The sequence below is a fragment of the Pelodiscus sinensis genome, chromosome 12 (genome assembly GCF_052426305.1).
Source record: "Pelodiscus sinensis isolate ZL-2025 chromosome 12, ASM5242630v1, whole genome shotgun sequence".
NCBI lineage: Eukaryota > Metazoa > Chordata > Testudines > Trionychidae > Pelodiscus > Pelodiscus sinensis.
The window spans coordinates 1,131,803-1,143,854 of NC_143063.1; the positions used below are offsets into that span (position 1 = coordinate 1,131,803).

Consider the following 12,052-nt stretch of genomic DNA (forward strand, 5'->3'; position numbering starts at 1 on the left):
GCAAAACAGTTTACCTCTCATCTGCTGAATTGTGTTAACCATAAAGTACAAACCCCATTTCTATTATACTTAAAAAGCCACTTAAACAGTTCTATGGTGGATGGTAGCTGCCATTGGATGGGAAGGACTTGCCCTAAAAGGTTTGCCACAGTTTGTCAGTTCTGCAGTGCTGACTTGCATCTGTAAAGTCTCTTCTACAAGACATCTCCAGCTCACCCCACCTGGTGCCAGCATAGAGAAGAAAAGCCACAAGGAGATCTCCTGCATATGTTCAGTCTCCAGATTCTGGCTTTGCTTTCAGTCCCGATATCGGTTGAAATGTTCACAATTTTGCCATGGTGCTGGTGAATTTCCCTCTGGGTGCGGGGGCACTCTATGCAAAAGTCCATGATATGTTCCTCCTTGGTAGAGAGGCCCCATTCAACTCATATCCCTTGCAAGGTGGAGCAATGTCTGGGGCTCTGGTCACACTGCCTCCTCGTGGGGCTCTCCAGAAAGTGGCTACTCCGTGGATCAGGCCCCTTAGCAGTCCAGTCGCAGGGGGGTGAGGTTGCCGCGCTGCTCCCCACACTGGCGATGGGCCAGGTCTTGAGCTAGTTTGGAGGGGCTGCTGCCCAGCACCAAAGGGGGCCTGATCTCATCACAGATGTACTGGGGAGGGCTGTGCCACTGAGACCTTCATTAACTCCCGGAAGGGGGGGCTGGCCCATAGTCTGCATTACAGGCTCAGCGAACTGGGAGGGGGCCGTGATTGGAAAGGGGTGAGCCGCTGGCGCCTGTTGGGGGCCCTCGGGGGCGCTTCAGGGAAAGGAGCCTGGCGGGCGGGCCGGGGAGGCCGGGCGGGCGGGGGAGGAGGCCGGGCGGGCCCCTCAGGGCCGGTCAGGGGGAGGGGGCCGGTCCGGGCGGGCGGGGGAGGGGGCCGGGCGGGCGGGCCCCTCAGGGCCGGTCAGGGGGAGGAGGCCGGGCGGGCCCCTCAGGGCCGGTCTTGGGGAGGAGGCCGGGCGGGCCCCTCAGGGCCGGTCCGGGGCAGGAGGCCGGTCCGGGGGGTCCCGCTCGGGGGGCGGCAGGCCCCGCGGGAGCCCGGCCCGGCGCTCGGCGGCGCGCAGCAGGCTGCGGCGCAGCAGCGGGTAGAGGCGCTGGCAGCCCTCCACGCCGAGGCGCACGGCCTGGGCCCAGCTCTCGGGCGGGCCGCCCTGGCCGCTGCCCAGCAGCCCCGCCACCTGGCCCAGGCCCGGCAGCAGCGCCACGGTGAGGCGGGCGGCGGCCGCGCGCTCCTGGGCCGCGCTGGGCTGCAGGCGCCAGGCGGCGGCGGGCCCGGGGCGCGCGGCACAGGCCGCAGCCCACCACCAGGTCGAACATCTCCACGCCCGCGTCGGCCAGCGCCAGCGCGGCGGCGCAGAGCGCGGCGGCCAGGCCCGCGCCGCCGTCCTGCAGCAGCAGCGCGGTGAGCTCGAGGCGCGCGCGCGGGTAGCGGGCCAGGCGCACGGCCGGCGCCAGCGCCTCCTGCAGCGCCAGGCCCAGCTCGCGCTCGCGGGCGGCGGCGGCGGGGCCGGGGCGCGGGCGCGCGCCGCGGGCGCAGAAGGGCGCGCGGCGGAAGTCGCAGAGCAGGCGGCCGCGGCCCTCGGCGGCCTCGCGCGGCCCACGCACGGCGCACAGCACCTTGGTGCCGCCGGCCAGCTCCACGTAGGCCGAGCCCTCGGCCTGGCTCAGCAGCCCGGCGCGCGCCAGCAGCGGCCGCAGCGCCCCCGCCTCCGCCTCCGCCTCATCGGCCGCCGCCGCCTGGCCCGGCGCCGCGTACAGCAGCGGCGGCTGCGACTCCTCGGGGCCCGGCACGCGCCGCGGGTCCAGCGGCATGGCGGGGCTGGGAAGCGGCGAGGGGGCGGAGCCAACCGTAACGGCCCGGGTGGGATTAGCGAGGGGGCGGGGCCAACGGTAACAGCAGGGGGCGGGGTTAGCGAGGGGGTGGGGCCAACAGTAACAGCAGAGCGGGTTAGCGAGGGGGCGGGGCCAACGGTAACAGCAGAGCGGGTTAGCGAGGGGGCGGGGCCAACGGTGACAGCAGAGCGGGTTAGCGAGGGGGCGGGGCCAACAGAGCAGGGGAGGGAAAAACAAGGAGTGGTCTGGTAGCCCTTTACAGACTAACACAGCGGAGCTGGGATCATGAGCCGGGCACAGCGGGGCGCAGGTTCATCTGGAGCTGGGAAGCCTCACCCCGCCATCCACACTTGGTTAGTCTCTGAGGTGCTATCAGATTAGTCCTTGTTTTTCCAGCAGGGAAGGGTGGCAGGAGAGGGGGGAGTTAGCAAAGGGGCAGATAATGGCAAGGTGGGGAGGGCAGGGGGCTAGTGAGGGGGGCCAGCAGCAGGGGAGATTAGCAAGGGGGCCCAGTGATAATGGTGGGCAGGGCTATTCAGGGGCTGGCAGTAGGGAGAAGCCCCATCCTATCGCTAACTCTACTTAAAGCCAAACACCCTTGCCTCCCTCCCTGCTCTCCACTCACTTCATGCCCCCTTCCTGTTGCTCACTCTCCCTATTCTCCCTCACATGCTCACTCATTTTCACCAGGCTAGGGCAGGACAGGAGGGCTGTAGCTGGGGATGCAGACTGGGATGGGGTAGGGGTGAGGGATTTGGGTTGCAGAAGGCTGCTCTGGGTAGGATGTAGGGCAGCAGGGAGATCAGGTTCCTGACAGCATTTACCGCAAGTAGCTCCCAGCAGCACTGAGTGGTGCCAGGATGGTTCCTTTCAGCTGGGTGTTCCAGTCAAGATCTGGACACCTGACAACCCTAGTTGACAAGGGGGGCTTGAGTGGTAATGGAGGGGGAGGAGGCTCACATGGGGCTAGTAGGAGAGCAAATTAATGAGAGGCCAAACTCCCCCTGAGGCTCCTGAGTGGGAACAGTGACCCCCCCAGCTGAGGAAGCATGAGGCTGACAAGTGTTCCTACAGCCTCCCTGGAGATTCAAGGTTACTGGGCACTCCCTGAGGTAGGGTGTGTGAAGCCCCCACTGACAGCAGGCACCCTTGCAGTAGCTGTGGGCCATGGGTCAGTGCAGGCCAGTGCTCCCACCTGCCTTGTCTCTGGCTTTTGCTCCCATGCAGAGTAGCTCAGCCCTGTCACCTCTGACCATCCCAAGGCTGGCACTTCAGAGAATTACAGGGAATGTGGTACCAGTCACTCCTCTGCAAACTTCCTGTATTATCAACAGCTGGTAACAGTGGTGAGGTTCAAAATACTCTAGCAGGTTGGATCCCCACCTTCGACACCCAGCCTCATTGCAGCTCATGCTTCCAGTGTAGTAACACAGGGGTGAAGGTGGTACACACAGACTCTTGGCTTTGATGCATGTTAATTTATTGTAGAAGTGTGACAGTATTTGCTAACAATTAGCACCTTGGACTGTGCTCTGCAGACTTTACACCATTAGCTAGTTAATCCTCACAGTAGCCTGGGAAGTAGGTCAGTACTGTCAGCTTGACTTTAGACAAGGAACAGAGGATGAAAGTGACATGATTCAATACAGGCTACCGGGAGACCTCATCAGAGCTGGATTAGGACACAAGCTGTTGATTCTGCTTTTAGTCTGCTAATGCCTCAAGCAAATGGATTCAGAAGGAATGAGGAGCAGGATCCATCTTCACAAGCCCCACTACACTGTAACCTATCGGCCAGGCTGAGGAGAGTTGAGGGCATTCCTTGATGTGTTGAGAGTCAGTGCAGGGGCACTAGGTCAATTCTTCAGCTCACCAAGGTGGAGCTTGGCAAAGTCTGTGGCCAGTTTCAGAGCCTCCTCTAGGCAGTCAACATTCTTTCCTGTAGCTTGGGCAGATACATCTTTCCCACCGCCTCTGCCATCCATCAGACCCGTCACCTCCTGCACCCACTGGTTTGCCTTCAGGCCCTTGGTGGCTAGCTCCTGGAAAGCAAGAATTCAGATTCTTTTAAAGACAGCAGGTTTGGAGTGACTGCTGGGGAAGGCAGGATTTCCAGGCTCTGTGCTGTGGCTGACAATGCCAGGGAGGGAGGAAAGGAAGGAAACGTCTTTTCCGGGCAGGTGAGTGGGTTTGAATCAGTGGCTCTCAATCTTTCAAGATCACTGCCTATTGTGACAGCAATAGCCTCAAAGGGTCTTCTGTGATCGCACCCCCTTTCAGGAGTCTGATTTGTCTTGTGTACTCCATGATTCACCTCTCAAACATTATTTGTTTTCAAAATCAGAGCTACAAAAGTCAAGGCCAAGCCCTGCACTCGCAGCAGTAACCGAACAAAACCCACCGACCCCACCAGAGGAATATGCCATTGGACATGTGGTGTAAGGCTGAAGGGGCAGTCAGAGACAGAACAGGAATCAGAAGAAACACAGAGTAATGCTTCTTTAGAGCCCCTCCTCGGTGGAAGCTGCCCATTTCATGTTTCTATCCCTGTCTCCACACCCCATCCCCAGGAGCCAGGGTCAGGAGCAGGGCTACTGCTACTGGAAAGGGGCGGGGGGAGGGGAGATGCAGATAGGGAAGAGGCTGGAAGGTGGACTTCCCTGTGCATGAGGGGTGCAAGAATCCTGAAGTACGCCCCCCCCACCAGTCTGACACTCCATCTGAATGGCTGCAGGGCGGCACAAGGAAGGGCACACACACAGTACTACCTGAGGTACTTGGCATAAGCAAGTGATCTTCCCAGCTTCGCTATCCACAGAGAAGAGCATGGCCGCAGTCTGAGGGGAGTAAGCCTTGAACAGCTTCAGAGATTCATTCAGGGCCTGTGGAGACATGCACACCGAGTCATGGCAAGAACCAGCTCCTGACACCACATTGCAGGCTCTCAGATCCCTCTGCAGCCACAGCCAGGACAGTCCCCAGTGGCCCTGAAGGTACGAGCTGCATAAATTGGTGAAATGATCTAAAATCAACAGGATGAAATTAAATAAGGAGAGAAGTGCTCCACTTAGGAAGGAACAATCATTTCACACACACAGAATGGGAAATGACTGCCCAGGAAGGAGTGCTGCAGAAAGGGATCTAGGGATCACAGTAGATCACAAGCTAAATATGAGTCAACAGTGTTGGAAAAAAGCAATATTCTGGGATGTATCACCAGGAGTTTTATAAGCAAAACACAAGACGTAATTCTGCTCTACTATGAGCTGATTAGGTCTCAACTGGAGTAGTGGGTCCAGTTCTAGGTACATTTCAGGAAACGTGGATATACTGGAGAAAGTCCAGAGCAAAAAAAATATATGTATATTAAAAATCTAGAAACCAACTACGAGGCAAGACTGAACAAATAGGCTTGTTTAGTCTGGAGAAGAGAAGACAGAGGACCTGATAACAGTTTTCAAATAAATAAAAAATTGTTGCAAAGACTGTAGAAAAATGGTTCTCCTTAACCTGAGGTCAGGACAAGAAGCAATGGGCTTAAACTGCAGCAAGGGAGGTTTAGGTTGGACATTAGGAAAAACTTCCTACCTGTCAGGGTGGTTAAACACTGGAATAAATTGCCCAGGGAGGTTGTGGAATCTCCATCCTTGGAGATATTTAAGAGCAAGTTAGATACAAACCTGTCAGGGATGATCTAGGTAATGCTCAGTCCTGCCATGAGTGCAGGGTATTGGACTAGGCAAGGCCCTGTCCAGTGAACAGAAATGGGCTGCAAGAAAGGTGAAGGTGGAGAGGCTTCACTGACTGGGAAGAAGTCCCTAAGCACCAGGCACATAATCTTCCCAAAAAGAGATGGAGCGCCCTCGTTCAGAGAAAGAACTGGTGCAGTTACACAACTCCCAGGACAGGCTGTGCGGATGCACAATCCCCGGGACACCTCCAGCAGCACCCCACAGAGAAAAGCACCTGGACTCTGGAGCTAGAACGCAGATGCAGCATTTGTGCAGACTGCAGTAATGGCCCCAAAAGAGAATTCTAGAGCAGTGGTTCTCAAACTGGGTCAGGCCCCCACTTCCATGGGGTCACCAGAACTGCTTAGACTTCCTGGGGCCAGAGACGGAAGTTCAAGGGATCCCCATCCTCAGCCAGACTGGAAGTGGAGCTGTGAGAGCTAGAAGATCAAGTTCTGGAGCTCCTCCCAGTTAAAGCAGCAGGAAGGGTGCAGAGACCCAGGCTGTGAACAGCAGCACACACCACCCCTGGTCTGCGCCCCGGATGGAGGCTCTCAAACAGGCTGTGCTTGGAGTACGCTGTGGGAGCACGAATTCAGAGGCAAGGTTCCAAGCTCCCATGTGTACGGAGGGAGCCGAGGAGGCTGCTCTGCCTAGAAGCTGAGTTACCTTTGCTGAAGCGCCACTCTCCAATTCCAGGACCACCAGTGGCTGGTTAGGGTGGCTGTCAATGAGCTGCTTGGTCTTGTCCAGCACCTGCAAGAGCAAGTAGAGTCACACGGGAATACTGGGTGTTGCTCAGACACAGGAGGCCTACTAGTGACAGGGAGAGACTTCAAACTCCCCACCTTTCCCATCCCTCTGCCCAATCCTGCACGGACCCCAACAGTAGGCCAGCCCAGCGTGTGGCCAGCTCACTTTTCTGGCCGGGAGGGGGGGTACTGAGTTTCAACGGACACACCATTTGTGCAACACACCCCAGGGTCAGCTGAAAACATTTGTTACTGTTACAGAAGGCTGTCCAATCTCACTGGCCGGAGCAAGCTGCTGAGGCCTGGGGGAAGAAAGAACAGACTGCACAGGGGAAAAGAGACCTTGAATAGAAAGGCTGGGTACCCCCCCATTTAGGCAACACCAAAGGGAGGAGAGCAGCATCCATTTGTTTGGGTTGGGAGCAGGAAGCAGAGCGCACACAGATGGCCACAGGACCCCCCATCCCACTAGCATTATTCAGCAGGGCTCATGGACTCACTCGTTTCTGGATGTCTGCTTTGCTTGTACGGTCCAGGTCGTCCATAACCTTCTTCAGCGCTCTGAGAGCCTCTCTCAGCTCATCCTTCCGCCACTGGGGGATCACTGCGGTAGCCAGCACCTGGAAGCAGAAGAAGGGTTCAGGCTCTTGGCCTACCACAACGGACAGCCATTTCTGTGCTCCCAACCCCAATGAACTGGCTTTCAACCCAAAAAGCTTCTCGAATGGAGCACCCCGTAAAAAGCCCCCTTCCTAATGCCACGAGACAGGGAATGAGGTAACATTTGCTCAATCTGCAATGCACAGTCCACCTAGCATACCGTAGTGTCCGAATGCCACCCAACACCTGTGAGGCAGGGCAGGGTGACTGTCGCTAGTGGACAGGCACAGAGATCCCGTGACTTGCCTAAGGTCACACAGGAACCCGCCTTTTCCCAGCAGCACTGGACACGTCCCCCAAACCCAGGGTCCTAACTCCAAAGTGACATGCTTCAATTTAAGGACCCAGGCTAAGGCATCGCACTTCTGCTCTGCTCATCTGAAGCAGTGCTCCCGGGGGCGCTGGGGGTCCCAACCCTACCTCGCTGAGGTCTGCAATCTCCTTCTGCACGTCCTTATTGGGAACAGTCTGGACCTTCACTTTGGCCTCCAGGGCAGAGAGCGATGTCATGAGGCTGTCCGCTTTCCTTAGGGCCTGAGAGCAGAATGGAGGGTTACTGCGCGCTGGGCTGCTCAACACCCCGCAGCCAGGGACAGAAACAAGACACACACACATTCCCCCAGGGAGCAGCACAGCTCAAGAAGGCAGAGCTTGTCCAATCTTACACCCAGTACGGGCCACTTCCCTCCTGATCCTGCCAATGTCAGATGCTGTAGAGAAAGCCATGAAACGCCACAGACACCTCACAGACCCTGGGGAAAACTCCTCTTCTTGACCCAGCTAGGGACCAGTTTACAACCCACAGCATGAGGACTACAACGTTGGTGATGTCTAGTTTTTGTTCACGTAATACAATACAGTGAGCATCCCAAGAGATCCCTGCGGCAGGGTTCTTTGTGCCATTTGCTCAGTAAGTACAGAAGAAAGAGGACACTTGCAGATCTATTGTGCCAAGAGCTGGGAAAGCATTGTCGCCAAGAATGGAAGTGCAGCCGCCGCCAGGCCAGCAGAAAGCAGTTCTACCCCTTTCACTGGCTTTCCTCCCATCACCCTGGCTTGGCATGACCCGAGTGCAGACCCTGGCACTGCTCAGCAGTCTCCCCTTGCTTGGCCAGTCTCACCCCGCTGGAGGGTGTGCCGTGTTACTCGGATGGCTCCCCAGCCCTCTGACTGCAGGCCTGGCCAGGGAACCTCACTCACTGGACCTGCAGCTCTGAAGCTGTAAATGCTGCTGGCACATGGGGTCAAGGGCTCGGCTGGTGTCAAGTGGAGTCAGTGGGGTAAGGAGGGTCTGGCTCAGTCTTTAATGAATATGAAAATCTCTTGTCTGTGATGGGGTTGCCTCACACTCATGCTCCAGAATTTCACAATGACTCCCCCCTTCTCTCCCCACTTACCTTCAGTGCCTCAGCGCCAGTGACTGCAACGATCCTCCGGATGCCTTTAGCAATCGCTTCTTCAGAGACTATGGCCAAAGGGCCAGCGTGGCTGGAGTTCTGCAGGTGTCTTTGGAAACAACAGACATGAGCCCCAAGGTGAGATGGCTAAAGCCCTATCACGGCTCCCCATCCTCCTCCTGGTCAGACACTCACGTTCCTCCGCAGAACTCAACAGACGTGATGGAGCCAGCTGCGCTGGAGGGGTCGGCCAACATGTCCTCCACAGGGATGCCAATGGAGACGACTCGCACAGGATCGGGGTAGGTCTCATCAAACACAGCCCGCAGGCCCTGGATGGCTTTGGCTGCTGCCAGAGGACAATCCTTGGCATATACTGTCTGGGGACGGCAAAGCAAAGGGGATCAGCTGGGCAGTGGCCAGAGCCAGCACAGACGGAAATGCAGATACAGGTTAACGGCTGCAGCCAAAGCATCAGAACTTTTCGCCTCACTTTCAATAAGCCACAGTTCCATTTGCCTCAACTCTTTCTCCTCCAAGATGCCCCCCCCCGTTCTGTGCTAACCGCTGCTTAGAGAGTTCGAGTCATAGCCTGGCAGATTTCAGCTCCCAAAGGATCCCACAGCAGTGATCCAGCAACACCTGTGTGCTTTTCCAAACCAGAGTACAGTTACCACCAGTACATCTACTGGCCACCCCACCAAAGAGAGGTCATGCTCACTGAGAACGGGGCAGTGAATACAGGCCAATTTCGATTCTGGGAAATGAGGCTCAAAGTTCACTTTAACTCTGTATTTTCCAGTGAAAAATAAGGCCACATCTCAGCAGGAAATCTCAGTTTATACCAAGAGGCCAACAAAGAGCAGCTCCTCATACTCCCAGCTTTTCAGTATCACTGCATCCCCCCTCAGGTCTGAGCCATATTACAGGCCCACACCAGTCACCTCTGGACCTAATCCAAAAAGAGGGGCATGCAGCTAGAAGCAGAGAGTCAGTTTCCCAGCAGGAGATATTCAGGGCATGTCTGAGATGAAACCTGGGCAGAGACATGCGGGTGAGCTGCTGCCAGGAGACCATGGGGATCCTCACTCTGCTTCCACCCAGCAATTTCACAGTTGCTAACAGACAGGAAGGAACAAACGGGGCTGTCGATGCAGCATGTGTCAGTCTGCCTGACCCCCCTGCATTCTCTTGGCCAATGATGCCCACTTGGCCCAGGGCTTGGGGGGGGGGGGGAGGGGGGGAAGAGAGAGAGAGAGAGAGAGAGAGAGAGAGAGAGAGAGAGAGAGAGAGAGAGAGAGTGTGTGTGTGTGTGTGTGTCTGTGTGTGTGTGTGTGTGTGTGTGTGTAGGTAGAGTAGGGATGTGAACAACTAGTCGAATAGCTGATAAGCAAATGCTTATTGAATAGTCGAGTTGACTAGTCACCCCCCTCCCCGCCTTGCTGCCTCTATCAGAATACATGTGGAATACTTGCTGCATGTGGCGTTTCAAAGTGGCTCCTTGAGGAGCCTGGGAACAGCTGAGGATTCCCTTGCTGACCTGGGCTCCGTGCAGTGCTGCCGCTTTGAAATGCAGTGGGGGAGCATGAGTCGGCGGGAGACCGCCCTGCTGGTCCCGTGGTCCCCGCAGCACTTTCGCCTTCGATGTGTCGCAACAGCCCTCGATTAGTCAGTTACTCGAAAATTAACATCTCTAGTGTGTAGAAGCATCCCCTCAGGGGAGGGTTAACACCATGGACTGAACACAGCGGCAACCTGAGCCTGCTGCTCCCAGCATGCCAGAGGTGGTGCCCCTGCTCAGACGCACCTTGGCTTCCTGTATCATTTGGTTGGCAATCTCTTCTGTTTTCTTGATCTCCTGGGTGGACATGGCTCCCCTGGCAGTGAAGTCAAATCTCAGCCTGTCGGGGGCAACCAGGGACCCTCTCTGGTCTGCGTCCCCCAGCACCGAGCGCAGGGCAAAGTTGAGGATGTGGGTGGCAGTGTGGTTGCTCATGATGGGTCTCCGCCTGGGCTGCAAGGAGCAGAGGGAAAGCAACTGTTGAAGGCCTTGGTGTGGGAGGAGCTGCCATGCGCCTCCTGCTCACACACCCCTGGCCTAACCAGTGAGCCCTGACTGTAGTGGGACAGAGTAGAGCAGGTTACAGTTACAGACTAGTTCTGCTTCAGGAGAAATCTGGGATAGTGCAGGAGGGAGAGAACGAAAGCAGCTTCAGTATGAGACTTCTTTGGGGCCAACAACAGCAAAAGTCTCAATCTAGTTCCCAGCCCCCCTCACATCTCCAGCTGATTGGCTGTGCTTGGCGAGAGGCCAGAGCGCCCCGGACCCGAAACTTCCCTTTGGAGGGGACAAGGCACAGTGGCAGGTGCCCAAGGAGTAGCAGGCTGCCTGCCTACAGCAGAGCAGTAGAAGATTTTACAGTCTACAGTTCAGCCAAGCTTCTTCTGCTAACACTGATGTCACCTGAGAGAAAAATTGAAACCTCGTAGCCAGCAGGGCAACTGGCCAGGATTTCACTTGTGCCCCAGTCTAACCTACAGCACGTTAACCCTTTAGGACAGTGCACCAATTCCATCTTCCAGCTCCCAGGGGACTCTTGGCTCAACCCCAGCTCGGCTAAAGGACATCTGCAAGCCAATGACTGCATTCAAGGCTCTCTGGGAGGCAGGGGTCGCCAGCCACACAGCATGGAACCACTGCACTCTGGGAAAGAAAGGCCCAGATCTTCTGCTGGGACGCCGTGGTGGGAGCAGGCACTGGCTGCCTACTAGTGGAGGAAAAGGAGCTGTCACTCTCTCACCGGAGAGTCACCAGCACAGCATGACTAACTCACCTCGTCAATATACAGACGGACTTGGTCTCCCACTTTCAGGCTCCCATAGACGGTTCCCATGTGGAGCACATAGCCCCCCCGGATCTGCACATTCTTCACTGTGAACTCTGTTTTCTGTAGCAGATGGGGGAGAGCACAGAGGGAGCTGCGGTTATTATTCCACCCAGCCCCTGGACGGCAACGAAGGCCCCGGAAGAGTAAACTCCAGGAACACAGGCCTCTCAGGCAGCATGAGTGGGTCGGCCACCTCTCTTTGGTGACTGACAGCTGCAGTGGGAGCAGGGGACAAACTATGAGCTAGAAAATTAAATGAAGACAGAGGAAGAGAGGTGCTCTGGAGAATACAACGCAGTGCTCAGTCAAGCCCTGATTCCCATCGCCAAACAGTCAGCTAGTGACACTCACAGAGAGAGCCAAAAAGGGGCCTGCCGAATTCCTGACCCCTCAGGGTCATGGTACTTGTTTGGTCTCCATCACGTATGAGCCCTCAACCATCTGTAGCACTTATCTGCACACCCCAGGAGGCAGGTCAGGGCTATGCTCCCCTTTGTCGTCATCAACAGGATGGCATTCAATACTTTGCTTTGGCCAGGGGGAAAAAAAAAAAAATCAAACGTCCAGCTACAAAGCGGGGCCCCTGCCCAGTTAGTTGTCTTGCGGGAAAGCGTTAGGGAGGGTTAGTGGATCACAAATGGAATCTGAATCGGGAACATGATGCACTTGCAGAAGTGTTGCATGTAAAATGTGGGAGGGAGCTTTCCTGTACTCAGCTCTGCCAAGGTCCCAGCTGGGAACACTGTCCT

The 12,052-nt window shown here is 56.4% G+C and overlaps 2 protein-coding genes across 2 annotated transcripts in view; both read right to left on the reverse strand.

Moving 5' to 3' along the window:
- Positions 1–861: 861 nt before the first annotated feature.
- Positions 862–1,910, reverse strand: EXOSC6 (exosome component 6). Its single transcript, XM_075940622.2, is given in 2 exon segments — positions 862–1,311; positions 1,313–1,910. Coding segments are annotated over 2 exon segments (843 nt in total). The 5' UTR covers positions 1,855–1,910; the 3' UTR covers positions 862–1,010.
- A 1,423-nt stretch (positions 1,911–3,333) lies between these two features.
- The window catches only part of AARS1 (alanyl-tRNA synthetase 1), a 30,598-nt gene continuing 21,879 nt past the window's right edge, over positions 3,334–12,052 (reverse strand). The window contains exons 13-21 of the mRNA XM_075940621.2: positions 11,250–11,363; positions 10,223–10,429; positions 8,611–8,795; positions 8,416–8,524; positions 7,439–7,552; positions 6,859–6,978; positions 6,276–6,362; positions 4,644–4,757; positions 3,334–3,917 (exon numbers count right to left, since the gene is read on the reverse strand). Coding sequence (XP_075796736.2) covers positions 3,732–3,917; positions 4,644–4,757; positions 6,276–6,362; positions 6,859–6,978; positions 7,439–7,552; positions 8,416–8,524; positions 8,611–8,795; positions 10,223–10,429; positions 11,250–11,363 — 1,236 coding nt within the window. The 3' untranslated portion in view covers positions 3,334–3,731. The remainder of the gene's footprint in view (positions 3,918–4,643; positions 4,758–6,275; positions 6,363–6,858; positions 6,979–7,438; positions 7,553–8,415; positions 8,525–8,610; positions 8,796–10,222; positions 10,430–11,249; positions 11,364–12,052) is intronic.